Genomic DNA, 24,862 nt, shown 5'->3' on the forward strand with positions numbered 1-24,862 from the left:
ATACCATGAAAACTCTTGGCTTGTAGCTTTCCACAGGACTATGCTATGAACACAGTGAGGCTGGGAGAGGAAGGAAAAGCAGAGCAGAGATGGAGAGCCGGAGAATGCCCAGTCCACAGCAGCCAGGCACAGCGGGGCGGACGGGGGACTTCTGCTCTGCCCATTCTCCTGCACTAGCAGGGAGCAGGCTGCAGCACCAGGCAGTGCTGATGGGAAGTGGTGAGGCAGTGCAGAGATCAGTCCAAAGAACCAGAGCAGGGGAGCGGTAAAGAGCAGGAGGCAGGGCGGGGACTGGCAGCAAGAAAGCATGCTGCCACCAAGCCGAGGACCTGAGCTTGATCCTTGGGATTTGCCTGGTGAAAAGGAAAGAATTCCTGCAAGCTGACCTCTGATCTCTGTACATGTATCACAGCATGCATTTGTACACACGTACACACGTACACACACATACACACACACACATACATGTAAAACAAAAGACAAAAGAAATACTAAAGCGTAGGGCTGGTGGGCAATTGGTTTATATTTCTCTAAGCGCCCTTTCTTAGGAAGTGGAATAAATCAGTCTCCTTCTGAGATGGCAGCCACCCCCACTCCCCCAAGGACCATCAGCAGTTACAGGTTCAGGGAAGAACCTTGTACAGGGGAGGCCACTTGCTTTTCTTCCACTTACCTCAGGGTGGCGCTGTCTCTCTCTGAAAGATTAGCAGATTCCACACAAACTGATATTTTTAGTCACCCCAAACTATCCTAGATTTGGGGTTGCAGATCTACTCAGAGTGCCTGGTGGCAACCTCATTTAACAATGGTGCTCACACGCAGACCCCACACCTCTGCTCAACAAGGGAGGAGGGCTTAGCTTTTTGGATGCTGGCAAGGATGTTCTATCTGTGCTAAAGACACGTGGATTATTTTCTCTAGTGAGATAATCAGGAATCCCAGTGCTTTCTAAGTAAGGGCTACTAATCTGAAAAGTGCTGCACTGAAAAATAACAAGCACGAGTCGTGACAGTCTGGAATGGGGCTCTTTAAATGCGTACGTGTATCATGGAATAGTTAAATAAAACATTCACATATCTCACTTCACCGTTTCTTTTATGGTGAGAACATTTAGGATCTGCTCCCACAGATGTGAAGCAAGAGTAGAGGCAGCTGCCAGAGGCTGGGTTGGGAAGCAAGGGGACACGCTAGGCAGAGGGTGTGAAGGCTGCTGCCCTCTGGTAGTAGCAAGGTGACCATAGCTAATAGTAACATGGTATATTTCAAATACTTCTGACTTCTCAGGGAAAACAGCAATACACCTACTAATTCAAAGTGCTAGATCTCGTGGTGCTTAAATGTTCAGCATCCCCATAAATTTACAAGGGACGGTCACTCCGTGTAGGTAGAGTAGGCCTAGGCCTCCTGGCCTCCCTCTCCGGGGCTCTGCAGGCTGCTCACCGGCTGAGTTCTCCCGCTTGAGGCAGTGGATGGAGGTCCTCTGGGTCTTGGGCTGGAGCAGCAGCAGCAGTATGGGCTCAAGGATGCGTGCCACGTCCCCGAGGGAGAGCGCACGCACCAGCCAGCCCTGGGCTGCCGCACTGATGGCGCCATCTGTACAAGCCAGGCTGTCCAGGACGACAAACAAGGACCTACAAGAGACACCACTGAGTCCCCACTCTGCTGCCCCTGCGTGCCAGGTACTGAACGCAGACACAGACACCCCAAGGAGCATCACCATGCTGGCCTTACAGACCAAGGGAACAATAGGCTGTGTGCCCAGCTGTGTGCTGTGTTTTTAGAGTCACAGTGGGCACATGGCCCAGACAAAGCAGAGTGAAATATACCAAAGAATACGGCCTCCTAAGCGTGAAGTGGCCCCTTAGTCTGGAGACCATCCCTATCCCGGAGGATGTCTTCTGGTCAGGACGAGCTACTGAGGCAGGGTGGGCTACGGACACCGTGCCCTGTGCAGCACGGACTGAGGCCAAGCGCGGGTCACAGCACCAATGGTGTCCTGCTGCCAGTTTCACCTGTCTCTCCCTCCCGAGCCCACACAAGACTTGGCTGAGAACCACAATGAAGAACCATCTCACCTGTCAAAGGAGCGATTGTGGGACGTCACACGACTGCCCTGGATCTCCCGTGTCAGATGCCAGATCACGGAAAATCGAAACAGAGCTTCCAGCCTTGTTCCCTTGATCAGGAGATAAACGGGAGGAACTTGGTCTCATCCTAAATCTTTATGAGTCACTATAAGGCTTTTATTTATTTATTTGTAGTACTGGGCGTTGAGCCTTGAGGTGCTCCAAGAAACTTTCTACCTAGCCCTCTTAAAACTTTTGTTTTGTTTTGATTCTGACGTAGGGACTCCCTCAGTTGTGCAGGCTGGCCTTGAACCTGGAATCCTCCTGCCCTAGCCCCTCCCTGAAGGGAGCATTGACCTGTCACAGCAGGCTCAACTCCAAGTTCCATTTAAAAAAATGAATACAGGGCCAGAGAGATGGGCCAGAGGGTAAAAAGGACTTGCTGCCAAACCTGGTGACTTGAGTTCAATACTGGAGACCCACATGGGAGAAAACTGACTCTGCCAAGGTGTCCTTGACCTATGCACAGGTGCTGTGACACACACACACACACACACTCATACACAAATAAATGTAAAAATATTTACATAACAAATGGAGTCACCATAGCAGGAAACAGTGCCAGCCAAGACACGGTGCTCTCACCGGAGTCCTGACCACAAAGGAAAAGCCTGCATCCGCTCACTTCTCTTGCTCGCTCTGCAGAGCCCCGACTGTCCTAGAACTCAAGAGATGCTCCTGCCTCTGCCTCTCAAGTGCTGGGATTAAAAGGCATGCACCATCTCTCCTGGCTTTAGAGGTATGTTTATTGAAATACGTGCTGAAGTTGGCACTAGGGGCTGGAGAGATGGCTCAGTGGTTAGGAGCACTTGTACAACACCCAGGTTCGTTTTCTGGCAGCTTCACGGTGCTCATGACTGGCTGCGACTCCAGTTCATGCATACAAGCAAAACATACACATACATTAAAATTAAATAAATCTTTAAAAAGGGATTTGGCATCATAGTGTCCAGAATCACACCCAAGTCCTATGGTCCAAGGAAAACACAGAACACAGTTTCCTTGTGTACCCTGGAAATGTCAGGCCCACAGACATTAAAAACCAAGGACAACCAATTGGCAGAAAATTCTCAGAAGGTCGATAACTCTCTACAGCTATGCTTACAAACGGCTCCAAAGGCTGCAAGTCCCCAGTTTCAGGGAATCAGGGCAAGTTTCCATGAGCCTCATTATGGACACAACTGCATTTTTCAGGACCCCAAAAGGAATGGCTATAACTCCCAGAACCTTCCAGCCCTGGGCTTCCGGACCATCACCGCTCAGAAGAGACTTCGCCTGGGTGGGCACAGTCTGCTTTGGGCATGCTAAGTGGGACAGACTTGGCAGCCCATCGGCCGTGGCACGGAGGTACAGGTGCAAGGCTCACCTTGTCGGGGTCCAGCAGGGCGTGGCAGATGATGTCCTCACAGATGTTGGCCGTTGGAGCCAGGCAGTGCAGGCGGTAGAACAGCTCGACACAGGTGATGTGATGCTCTCGGGTCTCCTTGTTCAGCTGATTCCAGAGCACACGAGCCACCCTCTGAGGGAAAAGGAGTTAACACCCATGCCCATCCTCCTTGTGCGAGCCTGGTCCTAGGGTGTAGGCCTCTGTTTACATTTGCAAGTGAGACTCTTGAATGCCCACCCTCATGTCAACAAGGCACAGGACCAAGCAGAAACCCACGAGGAGCTGCCTGGCCAAGAGGCCCTGCCGCTCTCACCAGATCTTGCTAGAGAGAACACACATGCCGAGAGAGGTTTCTGTCCCCACCAGGAGCTAGATGCAGAGACAGACCAGGCAGTCCTAGGTCCCCCAGCCCCCCACTGTCTCTGGACCTTTCTGAGGAGAAGGTCCGCTAACCTACATGCACGTGTTTCCGGGGAGACACACCTGATAGAAGTCCGTTTTCTCTGCAATGACCTTCAGAATCCCAGGAGCAATGGGAGGGACCGTCACCATCTGTAACTTGCCAAAAAACGGGTTGTTGCCAGAGGTTTTGTAGCGCTTCATCTTGTCTTCAATGACGAGAGCGAGGGACTGGGAGTGGTTGATCACTTCCAGCAGGGTGGCAATGGCGATGTTCTGGAGGGAACAGTCGTTCACACAGCAGCAGATGGTCATCAGGGACTTCAGCCAGGGTGGGAAGTTGCAATCACTGGCTCCTAGGACACCAGGCAGGCGGAGGACAGAGGGAAGCAGGTGAGACAGACGAACCTCATCAGGGTGGACCCGACCTGTCCCAGGAGACTCCTGTTGGAACACTCGACCCCCCCCCCCCCCAGGATATATGGGGCAGCCACCTCATGTTTCACCACTGTAGGTCGGGCTGTCCCAGCTGCTGTCCCTTCCCTGTCTCCTGAAACCCTCAGTTAAAATAAACCTCTCTCCCAATAGGTTGCTCCTGTCAGGTAATTGGCCATGGCAGCAACAATAACAAAATCTACCCCTAACCACCGTGCCTGGTGCCTTCACAGGAGCAGCCTGTGTGAAGACAGACTGGAGTGATGCAGCTGTGAACCCAAGACTGCCGGCCACACCGCCAGCTCGGAAGACACAAAGGGCTGTACCCGTCTGCAGACATCGAGTGTGGGTCTGCTGCCACCTTGCTCTGGTCTCTGGAACTATGGACAGGAAGTGACTGCTAAGCCACTCAGCTTTGTGATGGCAGTGATGGCAGATGGGTCTAGCAACACCGGGTACCTTTCAGGAATAGATGTCCAGGTGGGCCAGACAGTCTACAGACACAGACAATCCAAGGAGTCAGACACACACACACACACACACACACACACACACACACACACAACGTCAGCAAGCTAACACTGATGCAGTTAGCCAGGAACTAGAGGGCAAATGAGTGTGGCTGGGACGAATCCCCTAAGCAAAGGCTTGATGTCTGGTGTGCTTCTGAGCCACGAGTTTTCAGATTTGGGGATCTCTGAAGAGTTTACTGAATGATCTTCCCTAATCTAAAATGACCCCAAACCATGTGTTATCATCTGACCAGAAGCTCTCCCTGTCTCCCTTCTTGGTGGACATCACAGGATTCCCGACCCTCGCCCCTGCACTGGGAGGGCCGCCCTCTCACCTGGAGTCTGGAAGAGCGTCTCACAGAGCTGCTCGGTCTCCTCCTCAGACAGGTAGACAGGGAAGGTGGCGCAGTCCAGCAGCAGGTGGCAGGCAGCGGCGAAGGCCTCCCTACAGTCCTCCTTGGAGCCCACCAACTCAATGACCACCTGGTCAATGTCCCATTCTGTCCCAGCTTTTCTCTGTGGGCTGCTGGGCACAGAGGACAGTGACTCTGAACTTTTCGTCTTAAAGGGAGACCCCCGTGCCGTGAACAAGTCTGAAAGCATTTGTTTAAACTGGGGCACGGTGATGGGTTTGGGATCCCACGAGCCCTTCCTGCCGAAGTGGCTGACACTTGGTGTCTGGCCCTTGTTGCTCTTCTCTGTGGACTCCTCAGGTTTGCGCTCCTCCCCAGACACTGTCAGTGATGCCGTAAAAATGTTCTTGCTGGCGAAGTTGGCAATGAGCTCCTGGATGTAAAGAAATGTCCTCTGCATGCTCCCGTCTTTCTTCCAGATGTCGTCCCTGTCAGCAGACACCCGAGGCACCCTGAGGTGCTCAGAGAGTTCTGGAGAGGAGGCGCTGAGCCCGATCCCACTGTCTTCAGATTTCAGTGGGGGGAAGGAGGCCTCTTCATCACCTGCCACTACAGCCTTTGTATCCAAAATGTCGTCACTGCTTTCTCCTTTTACTGGACTCTGTGAACATAAGGAAAAAGCTGTGTCCCACCCCTTTGGCTCTTCCACTGTGGATAAACCGTGACGATGGCAGTAACCACAGTAATTTAGTTTCCAGACCTGAAGCTGTTTCTCTGGATGCTTGCCTTCCCTGCCCTATTGACACCTCCCGCCTCCCCCCCACCCCGTAATGACCGGCCTGGAAGGACACGTAAGGATCATCTGACATTCTCTAAACTCGCTGGTCACCTCTGGCAATGGTCAGCTGTGGGCTACAATCAGGAGCTTTTTAATCTCCTTCCACCCTCATTCCAGTGAAAACTAAGATGTGGTGGCCACTCTGCCAAGTGGGTCTGAGCTTTCCTGTCCACCTGTCTGTCTGCAACGCTACCAACTCATCTAAGAACTCTCACCCCTAAAGAGCAATCTGCCTCAGTATCCCCTTGAACCCCCAGCCTGAAACTGTTTAGTTCCAAAGGAGCAATCATTCCTTTCGGTTGCAGCCCACTGACAAAACTGTACCCTTCAAAAACACTGACATCCACCTACACGCTACAGGACGCTGACTGCACCTCCTCAATAGCGAGAACCAAGGGGAATCTAAACATTCCATCATGGGAAGCAGTTCCAAGTCCACATCACAGGAAGGCATGACGATTTTACAAAGGTCGATATTGCTGTACCAAACACGCAAGGGTTTTCCCATGGTACAGTCTGGGAGAAATACAGACAAAATGACCACACGGAGCGGGTTATGATGAACTGTGTCCCCAGACAGGTGCTCACACCCTAATCTCCAGAGCCTGTAGTGGGGCCTTATGTGAGGAAAGGGTCTCAGCAGCTCCCAAGAGGGGGCATCTGGCTGTTGTCTCATAAAAAGGGGACTTGGGACACAAACTGCACACACAGAGCACCACGTGCATCTAAGCGCAGGGGTGGGGTTGGGGTGGAGGGGTAAAATTTTGACAAGCCTGAAGCACCGCAGGTGGCCAACAAGCCCAGTAGAAGCTTGTAAAGGGGTCTGGGGCAGATTATTTATTTACACTGGGAGAAAACAACCTGGAGCTCCCAACTGAGAAAAGTGATCTCTGTTATTTAAGCCACACTGCCAATTCAGGGCATACCCTGTTTGCATTTTAAGTGCGTCAAGTCACATGCACACAACTTGCAATGAAAGGGCCACCTGCAGTTATTAGCACTGTCTAGCCATGCACGGCAGCTCTGGGGCATGGGAGTAGGCGAAATGAACTAACCCTTACAAGTGTCCTCAGCACATCTGCCCGTCCATATTGCTATCCAAACCATGCCAATTACCTCCCACTGCTCAGAGGCACATACCGAGTTCTCACTGCTGGGCTCCATGTCCAGGTAGGAGGGAGGCATCTGGACTTTGCTCAGCACCTTGAAACATGTCTTCAAGGCGTGCGTGAGCTCAGCTAAGCTCAGGGCCTCCACCTCCTCAGCAAGAGGCTGCAGCAGGCAGCCAAGCACCTGTGGGAGGTACTGAGTCTGCACCTCCGAGTAGAGCTCCTGCAACACAGAAGGATCAGTCACTCAACATCGCTGGCCACAGTGGGAAAGCAAGGGCCTCAGAACAGCAGTTTAGGGGGGTTGGATTTAGAATCTGAGTTTCCATGAACCCCCAAGCCAAGGATGTCATCCTTTCAGCTGGCATTACGTTCTCTTGGATAAAGTCCTGAAACTGTCACATGCATCATTCACTAGTCAGCAAACGTGTTTACTGTCACCTCTACAACTGTCCATCACCGGTTTTCATACTTTGGCTTAGCCTGCTACCAGGCCCAGAATTTACAGTCTCTTTAATTAAAACAGCAAAAACGAACCTGGTAGTGGTGGTGCTCACCTTCAGTCCCAGCACTCGGGAGGCAGAGGCAGGCGGATCTCTGTGAGTTCAAGGCCAGCCTGGCCTACAAAGTGAGTTCTGAGAAAACCAGGGCTACAAAAAAAAAAAAAAAAAAAAAACCCTGTCTTGAAAAATTAAAACAAACAAAAAACCCAGCAAAAATATAAAGCCTGGGAGCACAGGTCAGTTGGCAAGCATGTGCTCAGGAGGCAGGAGGCCTGGGGTTGGATGCGTCGTGACAAAAACGTTAGATTCTATGGGTACACTCTGACAAGACAGCAGAGATGGCACTGTGTATGTAGGGGAGCATCGAGCGCACCTACCAAGGGAATCACATCCAGCAGGAACACGAGGAGGGTGCAGAGCTCCGAGACGGTGGGGGGAGGGCCGATGGCCACTGGCGGCTTCACTGGTCTAGGCCAACCACAGGACAGAAGGTTAGTCCTCTCTCCCACAGTCACTGCACACAACTTTTCTTTCTGTTTAGTTTTTAAGGCTTTTTTGTTTCTTTGTTTATCGAGTCAGGGTCTCTCTATGTAGCACTGATGGCTGGTTTTGTTTCTGAGACAGGACCTCACTAGAGTAGCCCTGGTTAGCTCCAAAGGCATTGGAATTGCAGGTACGACCAGCTCAGTTGCAAACATCTTACAGTTTCCAGCACAGTGGAAGACAGCTTTTGTGGGCCTCACACCTCGGTTCTGGTGACAGACCGCCTCATGTGGAGATGCTCTAGAGAGAGCGCTGCTTGAACGTCTCTGAAGCAAACTGCTTCTGACTTAATCCACATTTGTCCAGGCGTGGACTTACCATCCAGGAGACAAACAGCGATGTCACTATGTATGGCTGCAAGTCCCTAGTACCAAACCAAAGACTCGTTTCCAGGGCAACAAGAACTGGTCTATGTTACATAACATGAATCAGACTGTTTTTTACTATTTGTTTATTTTTCCTTTTTTTTCTGCTTGTTTGTTTTTGAAACAAGGTTTCACTACATAACCCTGCTGACATGGAACTTGGCATGTAGGTCAGGCTGGCCTTGAACTCACAGAAATCCTCCTGCTTCTACCTCCTGAGTGCTGGGGTTGAGCATGTTTGTCATTACACCCACCTCTGTTTTACTTTTGAGGTCCCCTGAGAGACCCCTATGAGATGTCTTCTGGGAAAGCACAGGGTAAGCCATCTGGGCCTGGCTCTGGGGAGGCAGAGGTTCCTGCAGAACCTGATTCTGGCGGGTACTGATCTACTGCGCTAGACAGGACCTTTATGTCTCTGGCTGCTTCCTCACAGGTCCACAGTGTGAGAACAAAATGCCTGCTTTTTGTGAGGCTGTCCAAAGAATTCACCTCAGGTTTTGTAGCCACAGGACACGCGTGGCCAAAGTTTACATGGGAAGTTTCCTTCACAGTTCCAGGCACTGAAGAATGGGTTGGAGTCGTGAGCCCCACGCGGCATTCACCACTGGATGAATAGGGGCGCAGAGCTCACTATAATCGCCTTAAAGATGACCACTTTGAACCTATCTCACACTAAGAAGACTGGAAAGTCCGTGTTCAGCACAGAGACATGTGCCTATGCCTAGGGAAGAAGACTTGCAGGGGAGGCTGCACTGACGAACAAGAGAACACGGGCAGAGGGCTTTTTGAAGTTAGGATTTCGTGAGTAACAGAGTGGCCCAGGATTCTGCGGCACAACACAGTCTCCATCCTATTAGAGACCTACATGACTCCCAGCCCTGTGTCACTGGCCTCTGAAGCTCAGGAGAGACCACTGAGAGTCACTACTGGTGAGACCCTGGCCTCCATGCAGCCCCAGAAGCATCACCGGCTCCTCACCCACACATCGTCCTCAGAGGCCCACTCACTTAAAACACTTCTCGAAACACCGCGCCATGTAATCCCACAGGAAGTCCGTGCTGAGCGACGAGAACAGCAAATTGACCGTCTTCACGATCTCGGAGGCGTGTCTGTTTTCTTTGATTGTGCTGCAGAGGAGGGAAAGCAGCTAAGTGAACTGATGGGGATCTGAATTACAGGACGAGTGCTGAAGAAGCCGCCCCATGGCTCTGGGCTCAGCCTCTGAAAAACTCTGATCAGGATACAGATGCTGCTATCTCAATCCTAGGAATGTGTTTCCACAAGGCCTCTCTGAAAAAAGGCTTTTAGAACGTTTTCCATCTCTCCTCTGACAGTTTCAGACGTATGTCCGATGCACCATGATGAAGCCTGCCCCGACCCCTCCAGCCCCTACCGTGTTCCCTATCACGGCCTGCATGAGCAGGGGCCATGTGCCGACAGCCACAGCCCTGACGAGAATGAGTCCTGTCAAACAGTGTTCTTACCGTTGGATCTCAGACTTGAGAGTTGTTGTGTGAAGAACACAACACACAACACCGGTGCCCACCCCTACCCACCCAACTGTAGGTTCAGCAGGGAGACTTGGTTACAATTTTATATATTTACTATGATGTTGGATATCAAACCCAGGGCTTTGGACACACTAGCCAGGTGTTCTACGCTGAGCTGCATGCCCAGGCCATCAGAGACAGTTTTAAATGTGTATCTAAGGCTCTAGGGAACATTAAAGAAATCCTTACATGTGTACACAAAGATATGTGACCATTTGAAAACATGGAAACCACCAGAAAAGTGTGTCAATCAGCAAGGAACTGGCTGTCCCATCAGGATTTACTCAATGACAAGTTCCTGCTGAGGAAGCTCGGGCATCACACTCCAGAGGAAAGAGTGGAGAGCAGGCCCCAGCTGTACTTAGTGACAACACACAGCTCCATCTGTGCGCTATGACAGGGTCGGTGTGTTTAAGCAGGCAGGAGGGTCTGGAAAGCAGTGGAGACCTTTTTCCTCAGAGGGTGGTAGGATTATGAACGGTAATATTTCTGCTGTTTTTGATAGCTTCAAATATCAGGACATTCTAAAATAAAAATCTACTGCTTTCAAATAAAAAAAAATCCTTATTTTCTGAGAGAGGAAAAAAAAAAAACCACAACAGACCCCTCAGGACATTTACAACAAATAACCAGAAAAATAAGAGAATTAAATTTAGTACACACACTACTGATCCAGGCAGAAAATAAGTAGTGCTTAACAGTGAAGAATAAAGAAGTGGCTTTATTTATTAATTCATGTGAAGACAAGGTGTCAAGTGGCCCAGGCTAGCCTTAAACTCACTATGTAGCTGAGGTTGACCTTGAACCGATGGTTCAATAGCATCCTGACCCTGCCCTCAGGGTCATGCCTTGGTTCCTCCCTCCCATCCTCCGAGTCCCCTCTCCCTGGGCCTCCCCACTTGTGCACTACAGATCAAGTTGCCTTTGCTGAATGACATTCGTGTTTGATCAGTAACACTCCCTGTTACAGGTTAGGAAGGGACCAGATTAAGCTCTCCCACATTCCTAAAGAGGGACAGCCATGGTGCTCCAGTCTGTGGCCTGTCCACCCTCTTCGCAATTGATGAAGAACAGAGGAGGACCATGGAGGGGGACCATGGAGGGGGACCACGGAGGGGGACCATGGAAGAGGAGACCATGGAGGGGGACTACGGAGGGGGACCATGGAGGGGGACCATGGAAGAGGAGACCATGGAGGGGGATGATGGAGGGGGACTACGGAGGGGGACCACAGAGGAGGACTATGGAAGAAGACCATGGAAGAGGGAACCATGGAGGGAGACCACGGAAGAGGGGACCACGGAGGGGGACCACGGAAGGGGTAGATGTGTAATGTGTTCATACCTTACTAGCAGATTCCCACTCTGAGTGTAGCTAAGTTTAAGGTCAGAGCCAAGGACATCATGACAGTAAGAATAAAAGGCTCTGATGACTTCCAGAAATAAATTCTCAACCACTTGGGGTCCTGAAATAAGAGAAAACAGTTAGAAAAGAACTAATACCACAGTCACATGTTTGTTTTGAGACATGGTCTCTAGCCCAGGCTAGCCTCGAACTCTCTACACAGTCAAAGATTATTGTGAACTTCTGGTCCTCCTGCCTCTACCTCCTGAGTGCAAGAAAAACAGGCTTTTGCCACCATGCCCAGTTTGTGTGGTAAGAGATTTGCTGTAGGATTCCTACCACCAGTAGCTGGTGTGGGAGAATTGTCTGTATTCTGTCAATCATATTTTAATAAAACGCTGATTGGCCAGGCAGGCAGTATAGGCAGGAAAACCAGACAGGAAGTAGAGGTGGAGCAAAGAGACTGGGAGTATTCTAGGAAGCTCCCCCTGCCATTCCTGAGCAGACCACCGAAGAGGCAGCATGTAACTTGCCCAGCTGAGAAAGGTACGGAGCCATGTGGCTAATGTAGATAAGGATAATGGGGTAACATAAGTTATAAGAACTAATAAGAAGCCTGACCTAATGGGCCAATCAGTTTATAATCTTATGGAGTCTTGTGTGTGATTTTCCTTGGGAGTTGCCTAACAGGTATACAGGTATAACCAAGGGTTGTACAGGTCTTACAGGTATATAGGTATAACCAAGGGCTGTACAGGCCTTACAGGTATACAGGTATAACCAAGGGCTGTACAGGCCTTACAGGTATACAGGTATAACCAAGGGCTGTACAGGCCTTACAGGTATACAGGTATAACCAAGGGCTGTACAGGTCTTACAGGTATACAGGTATAACCAAGGGCTGTACAGGCCTTACAGGTATACAGGTATAACCAAGGGCTGTACAGGCCTTACAGGTATACAGGTATAACCAAGGGCTGTACAGGCCTTACAGGTATACAGGTATAACCAAGGGCTGTACAGGCCTTACAGGTATACAGGTATAACCAAGGGCTGTACAGGCCTTACAGGTATATAGGTATAATCAAGGGCTGTACAGGCCTTACAGGTATACAGGTATAACCAAGGGCTGTACAGGCCTTACAGGTATACAGGTATAGCTAAGGGCTGTACAGGCCTTACAGGTATACAGGTATAACCAAGGGCTGTACAGGCCTTACAGGTATACAGGTATAGCTAAGGGCTGTACAGGCCTTACAGGTATATAGGTATAATCAAGGGCTGTACAGGCCTTACAGGTATATAGGTATAACCAAGGGCTGTACAGGCCTTACAGGTATACAGGTATAGCTAAGGGCTGTACAGGCCTTACAGGTATATAGGTATAATCAAGGGCTGTACAGGCCTTACAGGTATATAGGTATAATCAAGGGCTGTACAGGCCTTACAGGTATACAGGTATAACCAAGGGCTGTACAGGCCTTACAGGTATACAGGTATAACCAAGGGCTGTACAGGCCTTACAGGTATACAGGCATAACCAAGGGCTGTACAGGTCTTACAGGTATACAGGTATAGCCAAGGGCTGTACAGGCCTTACAGGTATACAGGCATAACCAAGGGCTGTACAGGTCTTACAGGTATACAGGTATAGCCAAGGGCTGTACAGGCCTTACAGGTATACAGGCATAACCAAGGGCTGTACAGGCCTTACAGGTATACAGGTATAACCAAGGGCTGTACAGGCCTTACAGGTATACAGGTATAGCCAAGGGCTGTACAGGCCTTACAGGTATACAGGTATAACCAAGGGCTGTACAGGCCTTACAGGTATACAGGTATAGCCAAGGGCTGTACAGGCCTTACAGGTATACAGGTATAGCCAAGGGCTGTACAGGCCTTACAGGTATACAGGTATAGCCAAGGGCTGTACAGGCCTTACAGGTATACAGGCATAACCAAGGGCTGTACAGGTCTTACAGGTATACAGGTATAGCCAAGGGCTGTACAGGCCTTACAGGTATACAGGCATAACCAAGGGCTGTACAGGCCTTACAGGTATACAGGTATAGCCAAGGGCTGTACAGGCCTTACAGGTATACAGGCATAACCAAGGGCTGTACAGGCCTTACAGGTATACAGGTATAGCCAAGGGCTGTACAGGCCTTACAGGTATACAGGCATAACCAAGGGCTGTACAGGCCTTACAGGTATACAGGCATAACCAAGGGCTGTACAGGTCTTACAGGTATACAGGTATAGCCAAGGGCTGTACAGGCCTTACAGGTATACAGGCATAACCAAGGGCTGTACAGGCCTTACAGGTATACAGGTATAGCCAAGGGCTGTACAGGCCTTACAGGTATACAGGCATAACCAAGGGCTGTACAGGCCTTACAGGTATACAGGTATAGCCAAGGGCTGTACAGGCCTTACAGGTATACAGGCATAACCAAGGGCTGTACAGGCCTTACAGGTATACAGGTATAGCCAAGGGCTGTACAGGCCTTACAGGTATACAGGCATAACCAAGGGCTGTACAGGCCTTACAGGTATACAGGTATAGCCAAGGGCTGTACAGGCCTTACAGGTATACAGGTATAACCAAGGGCTGTACAGGCCTTACAGGTATACAGGTATACAGGCATAACCAAGGGCTGTACAGGCCTTACAGGTATACAGGCATAACCAAGGGCTGTACAGGCCTTACAGGTATACAGGTATATAGGTATAGCTAAGGGCTGTACAGGCCTTACAGGTATACAGGCATAGCCAAGGGCTGTACAGGCCTTACAGGTATACAGGCATAGCCAAGGGCTGTACAGGCCTTACAGGTATACAGGCATAACCAAGGGCTGTACAGGCCTTACAGGTATACAGGCATAACCAAGGGCTGTACAGGCCTTACAGGTATACAGGCATAGCCAAGGGCTGTACAGGCCTTACAGGTATACAGGCATAACCAAGGGCTGTACAGGCCTTACAGGTATACAGGTATAGCCAAGGGCTGTACAGGCCTTACAGGTATACAGGTATAACCAAGGGCTGTACAGGCCTTACAGGTATACAGGTATACAGGCATAACCAAGGGCTGTACAGGCCTTACAGGTATACAGGCATAACCAAGGGCTGTACAGGCCTTACAGGTATACAGGTATAGCCAAGGGCTGTACAGGCCTTACAGGTATACAGGTATATAGGTATAGCTAAGGGCTGTACAGGCCTTACAGGTATACAGGCATAACCAAGGGCTGTACAGGTCTTACAGGTATACAGGTATAGCCAAGGGCTGTACAGGCCTTACAGGTATACAGGCATAACCAAGGGCTGTACAGGCCTTACAGGTATACAGGTATAGCTAAGGGCTGTACAGGCCTTACAGGTATACAGGTATAGCTAAGGGCTGTACAGGCCTTACAGGTATACAGGCGTAACCAAGGGCTGTACAGGCCTTACAGGTATACAGGTATAGCCAAGGGCTGTACAGGCCTTACAGGTATACAGGTATAGCTAAGGGCTGTACAGGCCTTACAGGTATACAGGCGTAACCAAGGGCTGTACAGGCCTTACAGGTATACAGGTATAGCCAAGGGCTGTACAGGTCTTACAGGTATACAGGCATAACCAAGGGCTGTACAGGCCTTACAGGTATACAGGTATAACCAAGGGCTGTACAGGCCTTACAGGTATACAGGTATAACCAAGGGCTGTACAGGCCTTACAGGTATACAGGTATAACCAAGGGCTGTACAGGCCTTACAGGTATACAGGTATAACCAAGGGCTGTACAGGCCTTACAGGTATACAGGTATAGCCAAGGGCTGTACAGGCCTTACAGGTATACAGGTATAGCTAAGGGCTGTACAGGCCTTACAGGTATACAGGCGTAACCAAGGGCTGTACAGGCCTTACAGGTGTACAGGTATAGCCAAGGGCTGTACAGGCCTTACAGGTGTACAGGCGTAGCCAAGGGCTGTACAGGCCTTACAGGTATACAGGTATAACCAAGGGCTGTACAGGCCTTACAGGTATACAGGTATAGCCAAGGGCTGTACAGGCCTTACAGGTATACAGGCATAACCAAGAGCTGTACAGGCCTTACAGGTATACAGGCGTAACCAAGGGCTGCGGCCACAGCAGCAGGACGCCCTGGAGGACAGCAGGACACTACCGCAGAGTTCACTCAGTGTCAGTCACTGCTACATCTGGACACAGACGAGACGAGTCCTTCCCACAGCCACACAGGCAGGGACGGTGCTGCTGCTCCTGACTACATAAGGTCACAGCAGGCTAAGTAGGTTGTCCAAGCCAGTTTTCACTGGGTGAAGACAGTTGAACACTACATGTTCCAAACCCGTGAACTGCTTGGCCAAGCATCACTCAGGAGAAATACCCACATAGAAGAGTAACTTCCCTGCCTGTCTATCCTGAGAAGCTCAAGAAGAGCCATGGATGCACCAGCAGCCACACGTCAGAGCCACTTCCTGGCCCAGCGGGTCGTGTGTAGGGCAGAGCTTTCCAACCTGACTTCTCCTGAGCATATTTGGAGGGATGAAAGCACCCACCCCCAGCAAAGGAAAACGCCACATTCTCGCTGTGTAATGGCAATGGCACAACCACGTTTCCTGCACTTGTCCTCAGTGCCATGACCAGACCTGTGGCCTCACCAAGTAAATGTTCTAACCTGAGCTACACTGAGCCCCGAATTAACTTAATCTTTTATGTTTTTTGGAGAATCACAATGTGCCTCTGAGAGAACATTTTTAAAAATAATTTATTCTTATTTTATGTGCATTGGTGTTTTGCCCACATACAAGCCTGTGTGAGCATATCAGATCCTTGGATCTGGAGTTAACGGACAGTTGTGAGCTGCCATGTGGGTGCTGGGAATTGAACTCTGGTCCTCTGGGAGAGCAGCCAGTGCTCTCAACTGATGAGTCATCTCTCCAGCCTGTGATATAATTATTTTTATAAGCTTGTGTGTCTTTTATCTGCTGGGAGGGTGCCAAATGCTTCCTACAACAGGGTGTTTTGCAGCCTCCTTCATGGAGCAGACAAGAAGACATGGCTAAAGCCCACCTGCTGAAAGAGACCAAGTGATTGCCTGGTGCTCCTGATCCCGCACAACCAACTCCTATCGACCTATCCGTGTATCCCTCAGACAACTAAGCCAGCAGAAGAGTGGATTTAACAACTGCTCAATATGAAGGGAAACACTTGACAGCTTCTAGAAAGTCTGGCCTGTACATGGCTAAATGGTGCAGCTGCTTGGCTCACAACAGGGCACCTCTGACACAGAACACACATCTAATGCTAAATCCTATCCTTTGAATATCTCCCCGAGGCACACAGCAAGCACCCAACATGCTAATACCACTCGGCTCACTTCTTCGCCTAAAACACGACTTTTCTGAGATGGACTTTATTTCCAAATACAGAGAAATCTTAGGAGCCACTGTTGGTGGATGGAGGTGGGAGGGAGGAAGAGAGAAAGCACAGGTACTTCCAGAAAGAACGGCTCACACTGTGGGCTGGCTAAAGCCAGCAGGGCCTGTGAGGCTCAGCAAAGATTCCATTTGTAATATGGCAAGCATCCCAGGGCTTGTGCTCAGCACTGCCAGGCCAGCAGCGCTTCCTGGAAAGGAAGACTCGGGCACTGGGTGACCTCGAGGATATAAATCACCTTCGGACTCTCCCTCTGTGAAGTGGGTATCACAAGAGGGCCCACCTTCATGTTGGGGTGTGGAGACACATGAGGCATGCAAACCACCTGAACAAACTAACTGCTGGGCAGAAACTGCAGGCAGGACCTGTGGACGTCTGCTCCCGGCCCAACAAGCTGAGACTGACTCCGAGGACCCACATGGTAGAGAGCTGATACCTGAAAGTTGCCTTCTGACTCAACATGTACACTGTGGTACACACAAGGACCCATGAGAGTACACATGCACACATGGTACATGACACATGTAATAATTTTTAGAGAATTGCAGTGAGTGTGATGGTATGTATATAATCCCAGGACTGTGGAGGCAGAGGGAGGAGGTGATAGATTCAAAGCCACCTGGTTACACATGAAGTTCCATCCCAGCCTGAAGGGTACAGACAGACTGTCTCAAAAGCTCCAAGGCAACAAGACCAACATCCCAGTAGCTGAGGTGTCCTTTCCATCCTGCTGCCCTAGAGCTCACACCAGCCCTGCCACACAACGGATACTCAGTGCCAGACTCTGAACTAGCCACTGAAAGGCTGCATGGCCTAAGAACGCTCTTGGCGCTTTGTTATCCTGGCCTCCTAGACAACACCCTTGACCATGCAATGTAGTAGAGGGTTAGGGAGGGGAGTCTATGTCCTGTTATGGTGCTCAGGTGACTAGACATCAGATCTGATCATGAAGGGGTGGCAGAGGGAGAGGAAACTTTCCTCAACAGATTCTCAGGGGCCATAGTTAATGTGCAAGACAGGTTAGGGGGTCACAGTGTGCGTGTAAGAGGGGCCAGGGGGTCACAGTGTATGTGTAAGAGGGGTCAGGGGTCACAGTGTGCATGTGAGAGGGGTCAGGGGTCATAATGTGTGTGTAAGAGGGGTCAGGGGTCACAGAGTGCACGAGAGAGGCCTTCTAAGAAGCAGAGTCTTCATTTCATACTGAGATGTTCTCATGTTACAGAGGGGCAGCTTGCTCACACTCACAGCGTCACAGGGTCCCTTCCCAGGTGGAAATCGAGGTTAACTAGTAGTTATGACACCGGGATGAATAGTCTCGTGAAAAGTACAGACGCGCTGCAGGCACACGCTCTACAGCAGGAGTCGAAGCTTCTTAACCTACTGTGCATGGCAGAAACCCTGAACCTACTGCGCATGGCAGGGACCCTGAACCTACTGCGCATGGCAGGGACCCTGAACCTACTGCGCATGGCAGAAACCCTGAACCTACTGTGCATGGCAGAAACCCTGAACCTACTGCGCATGGCAGGGACCCTGAACCATGCGCTTTGAAGACTCTAAGATGCTGACCACATCTGTGTTTAAACTTGCCAAAACATGAGATCCCCACGTGTGCTGGCGGCAGTGGCTTTCCCCACCGTACCTATTTCGGGCTTGTCCAGGAGACTGACGAGGATGCGGAAAGGCTTCAGGTAAGCGTGGTGGCGTTCCTCAACATCAGTGTCTAAGAACTTCTGGTGCAGGATCTCGGCCAGAGCCTGTGGGAGGGTACGGCATCACTGGCTGTCTTTGGTTAAACACTGGGCAAGAATGAGGAGCACTCCACAACACACGCACGTCAGTCCTTCCAGGTCATAGTCAGGGTCACCATGAGGCCTCACAGAGAAATGCACTGAAGAACTCTGAAAAGGAGCTGGGCTCTGGTCAGTGTAGAGTTGCCTAGCATGCACTACGTCCTGCGTTCAGTCCCCAGCACACATAAGCAGACACAACGGTGCACACCTGTAATCTCAGCACGTAAGGAAGCAGAGGCAGGAGGATTGGCAGCTCACAGTCATCTTAGGCTGCATGGTGAGTTCGAGGACAATCTGGGAAATATGAGAGCGGGGCTTAAAACAAACAAACACCAAAACCAAAACAAAACAAAAAACAGAAAGGAAGGAAGGAAGGAGGGAGGGAGGGAGGGAGGAAGGAAGGAAGGAGACTACAATAAGAAATGTCCTGATTGTGGTCAAATTTCGATTTTCAGAAATGTCCTTACCTCAACTAAAAGATCCTTGGAATATTTCTCAAAAAAATACGAGGATTGGTCTTCATAAGAATTTGAAATGACAGATTCTGGCACAATGGTATTTCCTTTAATGTCTGAACCTATAAAATAATAACCACCACAGGCTGTAAGACCTTGTGTTTCATAGGGATATCATATTATGTAAAACACTCATACAGTATTTTAATAAATACAGCTCCTTCAACAGAAAAGCACAGTCGGATCTAGACACTTTCCCGTTCCACGGAGGTACATACACAAGGCAAGTGTTCTACAACCGAGCCCCGTATCTTCTGACAGTGCCATCCTGGCTAAGGACCAGGTGGGGAGGATTCAGCCCAGTGGGCAAAAGTCTAGTTTGTGCCGATCATTCATTGGCCCCTTCTGCAGGATGTTTATAAGACTAGAATAAAGATCGTTCTCACACCACCGTTTATTTGTTCAGCACTACGTGACATCAAGGCAGTCTGCCTTCCTGACTAACTACATGTCTTTGTTTTGGGCCTGGGATCAGTTAGCTCTAGTGGGATCTTCAGGACAAAGACCAGTCTCATAGTATAAGCAAAAACATGAGGTCCCAAGTCACAGCTAAGCAAGGCCTAGAGCTTTCTCTATGCACAGAATCCCATGTTTTTCCTTTAAGTGGTTTTTCGAGATAGAGTTTCTCTGTGTAGCCCTGGCTGTCCTGGAATTCATTCTTGTAGACTGGACTGACCTCAAATTCAGAGACCCACCTGCCTCTGCCTCCCAAGTGCTGGGATTAAAGGCGTGCACCACTGCTGCCTGGTTAGAATGCCATACTCTAACCAATGAGCACCTCACACAGTATTCCCTTTCTGGAATCGCCTTTAAAAGGAGGCTGGAGAGGAGCACATCCCGTGTTAGGAGGCTCATGACAGTCTGGAACTTGAGATCCAGGGAAATCTGGCAGCTTCTTTGGGTCCCTGTAGGCACCGTACTAACATGTAAAAATACCCTCAACACACACACACACACACACACACACACACACACACACACTTTTTTAAAATCTAAGTTTTCCAAAGTGAGCTGGAGGTTTATGAAGCCCTGGGTTTTTTATCCCTAGAACTATTTACAGTGGGCTTGGTGGTGGATGCCTATAAACCTAGCACTTGGGAAGTGGAGGCAGGAGGACCAGAAGGGCACAGTTATCTAAGACTCTACTGTGAATTCAAAGCCAGCCTGAGAAACATGAAATCCTATCTTCGGAAAAAAAAATCTATCAGGAGCCTTAGTTACTCATGTTAAAATCCATAGTCAACATCCTTACGATGACTTTTGCACATTTATAACTAGGGGGAAGCAATCGAAGGACGCCCTGACCTTTGTGTGGTAAGGTCCACAGCCTGAAGGTCAAGGAAGGCTGTGGAGGGGTTGGGGGCGGTAGCTGACATGCTTAGTCCGCCTGGAGCCTTATGCTCCACCCCAGCACTGGGACGTGTAAGAAGGGAAGAGTGGCGCTGAGAACTCTCCCAGGATTGCTCTGCACACCACCTTCCCTACACACAGGAAGAGGGGAACTTATACAGAACACGCCATCTTTCCGTCCTCTAACATCCCGGGCTGTGCCCCAGGAAGCCTCCCAACCAACAGCCACCCACAAAAACACTACTCAGAAATTGTGATGTCTCCCCCGACCTCCGCCTGTCTTCTCGTGGGTTTTACAATGTTCTGCCGGTCTTCTCCACACAGAGCCTTGCCCCATGAGTGTTCTTTACAGGCTCCTGCCTCCTCCACCAATTTCTTTTTGTACTGAGGATTGGACCCAGGCTTGTACATGCCAGGGAAGCTACACCCTTGTCCGAGCTTAATTTGATTTTGAGATAAGGCCTTGCTATGTCTCCTCCTAGACTTAAATCCTTACTGTCCTGCCTCAGCCTCCCTTGCCCTGTAGCTAATACAAATGTCCCATCATACCTGGCTTTTTAACAGGCTTCTCATTAAATATCATTTAGCTACAGATTTTTAGTATTTCCAGCTCTTAAAATGGAACTCAGCTGGAACTTTAAAACCCCACTCACTTCTCTGTTTTAAAAGAAAAAAAGTTGCAGATAATCAGAGCCGACCTCAACTGCCCACGGCTGAATTAGTCATCGCGGTCTTTCCACAATTCGTGACTCAGAAACACCACTCAGGCCACCCCTTAGTCCACAACCAGCACTGGGGCTCACGCTCACACAGTGCTCAGTACCTAGTAACCAGGCGTACAGTCTTCTATTGAGAGACATGTCCCTCCTCAGCAGGGTCTGGGTGGCAGCAGACAGAATGTGTATGATGTCACGTCTGAGTAGAGGGATGGCTCTCTCATCAGGATCCTACCGGAAGGACGGAGAAAGCTTACCTTAAGGGAATGCTGAGTAGGCTTCTGATTTTTCACATGTGGCTCTACTTAACCATCCACTCCCAAATGATGGCTCTCAAGAGGCTGGCTGTCCCCAGGCCGCCCACCAGAGCAACTGATCAAGGTCTGCCTGCTGGGGAGCCAGCTCCTCAGACCTGATGCACTCTACCCAGAGAGAGAGACCACGGCGTGGGGAGCTAAGGAAAGTCACCAGATTCCCAAGGGCCTTCCCAGTGTCATCTGAGCAGTATAACTGCCGAGGAGAGGAGACTTTCTTCTGTGAAGGTTGTGAATCTCACAGGGGGATCCAGGGGAGTTTCTGTGAGTCTCAGAGATGCCAGGCTAGGCCGCCTTCCAGGATGATAATGCAGCTGCCTGCCTCTGAGTCACCAACGTTCCTGTTAGTTCCCTAACAAAGCCATTGCTTCACCAAGCTGGGTCTAGGTAGCATCACTCTCTGATATGTTGATGGTGCCCTATCTGGTGTAAAGAGACATTTGGTCACCTGTTCCCAGGAAAAGTCACACAAGGTCCATGAAGAAGGGCCATGAGTGGGCTGAGGTGAACGGAGACAGCCGAGCGGCTGAGCTAGACTGAACCGCTATCGATACAAACACCTGCCCTTGGCCTCTGAAGTAACAGGAAGTGCCCAGAAGGGTAAACATGACTCACCAGACAGGTATAAAATGGGAAGAAAAACAGAATGATTTCCAGATTATTCCTTTGCACAAGAACATTGGCGTCTAGCAGGGATGCACACAGCGACTTCACCTGAAACAACAAACCACAGGGCTGATCCCTAAGTGACCCAACACCCTCTGCCAGCTGCTTCTGCGCAGCCACAAAAAACGAGGTAGACAGTGTCCTCTCTGAATACAGACAGGAGGGTACAGATCACAGGCTGAAAGCCTTGAGGCTTGTGGGAAGTCATGAGGTCATGAGGGGTCAAGGTCAGAGGAGAAAGTAGGGAGTGGTCATCTGAGAGCAGACTGGGAAACTCCTGAAGTGGGACTGTGTGAGCCACATACCAAGGACTTGTCACAGGACAAGTGTGAGCAAAGCCACAGTTTCCAAAGCCATCTCTTAGTAAGTGATAAAGACGTGGTTATGTGGGTGGAGGGAGCCAGTGGGAAAACTGCTGGCCCAAGGGAGATGCAGACAGGAGAAACAGGGCCGGAGAAAATGAACAGGGCACACCCATGGGGCAGGAAAGCAGGGGATCCATGTATGCAGGGGTTGCCCACATCTCTATCACAACCTGGGGGACTCTTCAATTCTATCATGCAATCCCCAGACAGACCCTGCGGGAAAGTTCTGTCAATCCTCCAAAGACAGAAACTTCTGCTAGCTACACATTGCAACCCATTAATTTAATCTGGAAACATTAAGTTCAAAGTGTGGGTTCTGTACCAGGTGGTGACAGAGAGCATGCCATCAAGAACAGATAAAGGTCTGAGGTGCTCACGTTACTAAAGTCATGGCAGTGCTGTGGCTGTCAGGGAAGGCAGAGTCTGTTGAAGGGTCTGGAGAAGGAAGCTGGGGAACCCTGGCATGTAGGTGTGAGCGCAGCCTAAGAGGACCAGGGTAGAAAGGACAGGGCCATGAGTCACTGGGACACTAGAGCAGAGAGGAGACAGTTTCGACATGAATAATGAGGGGAGGAAGCAAGACCAGAGGCGCAGCAGAGACTTCTGACAGCGGCTTCTGAGCACCTGCAAACAGAGCCATGGTACATGAAGGAGCAACGGTGCTGGGGCAGGAGAGTTGGCTCTGTGGGTAAAGGATGCTTGCTGCCGTTCCACAGGACAGGACCTGAGTTTAGATCCCAGTACCCATGTGTTCCCAGGGCTCCAGCATCTTCTGGCCTCTGTATGTGCCCATTTATTTTAACCTAGCTCTGTCTTTTTCTCCATCTCTCTCACACACCGCTCACAAAGAAGAATTCTCCCGGAGGGAAAGGCCAAGTCCACGTCTCGGCGGGGAGCAAGGCACCTACCGTGAGCTGGTAATCGGTACCCAGCATGTACTTCTGCTCCTTGCCCGGTGAGTCTCTGCTGATGTGGCTCACCACAAACAATGAGGCAGGAAGGCGGATGGAAGGGCTTGTCAGGACACTCCCCCACAGGGCGGCATAGAACACCTCCCGGCCCACGACCAGAGACAGTCTCAGGAGCAGGGCATCTGTCCTGTTGGTGAAAGACACATTTCAGGGTTCCTCCCTCCTGCACTGTGAAAGAGCAGGCACTCACGGGCTCACCCCTGGCCAGGAAACCCCATCTTCCCCTCTGTCACTCCAAACCGCTGTCATGGCTACTCTGCTGGACTTCCGCCCACCCGCTGTCACACATCACACTAATGTGGCACACTGATCATATCTCAGTTCTAAGGATGGGCTTGGTGGCAAGCGTCTTTACCCATGAGCCACTGTCTCCTTTACTCCATTTTTATTTATGTCTGTGTGTCTGCATGCATGTATGGTCTACATGCATGTATGTGCATTTGTTTGCAGGTGCCTGTGGAAGCCCTGGAGACGAAGAGAAGGTAAGCCACTCAACATAGAAAGTGGCCGCAAGTGCTCTTAACTGCTGAGTCATTCCTCCAGCCCCACACATTTAATTCATGCATGCGTGTGTGTGTGTGTACCTGTGTGTATACCTGTGTGTGCAGTATGTATGCTGCATGTGCTTGTGTCAGAGGACAATCTAGCAAAGCTGACCTCTTCTACTACCATGCGGGTCCTGGATATCAGGCTCCAGACACCAGGCTTGGTAGCAGCCACCCTAACGGCTGGGTCACCTGCCAGTCCCCTTTATTTTTAGACAGAGTGTCTCTGGTATCCCAGCTGGCCTCCTGCCTCAGCCTTCTGAGCACTGAGAAGCACAGGTGTCGGTCATCGGGTCGTCCCATGACGCAGGCAGCAGCTTATGATGAGCATCGCTATCAGCAGATCAGGGCCCGTTTTTTTCCATGGACGCTAAAGTGAGGCTCTGCCTAAAAACCACATGTGGGTTGGTGACAGGCCTGCCAGCGATCCGACAGAGAGGGCTCACCTCAGGATTGAGCTGACTCAGCCCCGGCAAGGACTCCATGTCTCATGGTTCCTACTTGCAAAGTGCTGGGAGGAAAGAAGGCCAGGACCAGCTCAGTGCGAAGAGCAGCTCACAGGCTTTCTCAGCTCGGCCCTTCTGTGTTCAGATCCTGGCTATGGGACCCAGGACAAGACTGACCTCAGCACGAACCCATACTCAGTCATGAGACAGAGCCAAGAGTCCCTGCCTCGGGGAGATGGTGCAAAAGTGGAATGGAAGTGTCCACGTAAAAA

General features: G+C 50.4%; 1 protein-coding gene across 6 annotated transcripts in view; it reads right to left on the reverse strand.

The window, feature by feature from the left end:
* Window positions 1–24,862, reverse strand: part of Dop1b (DOP1 leucine zipper like protein B) — a 103,953-nt gene that overhangs the window by 52,257 nt on the left and 26,834 nt on the right. For all 6 annotated transcript variants that reach the window (XR_015000660.2, XM_085685794.2, XM_048422904.3 and 3 more), the window contains 14 exons: window positions 23,537–23,726; window positions 22,213–22,311; window positions 21,391–21,514; window positions 19,170–19,279; window positions 18,552–18,666; window positions 11,465–11,585; window positions 9,578–9,697; window positions 8,040–8,130; window positions 7,191–7,382; window positions 5,195–5,873; window positions 3,997–4,268; window positions 3,493–3,645; window positions 2,076–2,176; window positions 1,441–1,631 (listed from right to left, as the gene is read on the reverse strand). Coding sequence is in view for 5 of the 6 variants with exons in the window: in XM_085685794.2 (XP_085541920.2) it covers window positions 1,441–1,631; window positions 2,076–2,176; window positions 3,493–3,645; window positions 3,997–4,268; window positions 5,195–5,873; window positions 7,191–7,382; window positions 8,040–8,130; window positions 9,578–9,697; window positions 11,465–11,585; window positions 18,552–18,666; window positions 19,170–19,279; window positions 21,391–21,514; window positions 22,213–22,311; window positions 23,537–23,726 (2,558 nt within the window). In the remaining variant the exon portion in view is untranslated. The remainder of the gene's footprint in view (window positions 1–1,440; window positions 1,632–2,075; window positions 2,177–3,492; window positions 3,646–3,996; window positions 4,269–5,194; window positions 5,874–7,190; window positions 7,383–8,039; window positions 8,131–9,577; window positions 9,698–11,464; window positions 11,586–18,551; window positions 18,667–19,169; window positions 19,280–21,390; window positions 21,515–22,212; window positions 22,312–23,536; window positions 23,727–24,862) is intronic.

Source organism: Myodes glareolus, chromosome 2 (assembly GCF_982192425.1).
Source record: "Myodes glareolus chromosome 2, mMyoGla1.1, whole genome shotgun sequence".
NCBI lineage: Eukaryota > Metazoa > Chordata > Mammalia > Rodentia > Cricetidae > Myodes > Myodes glareolus.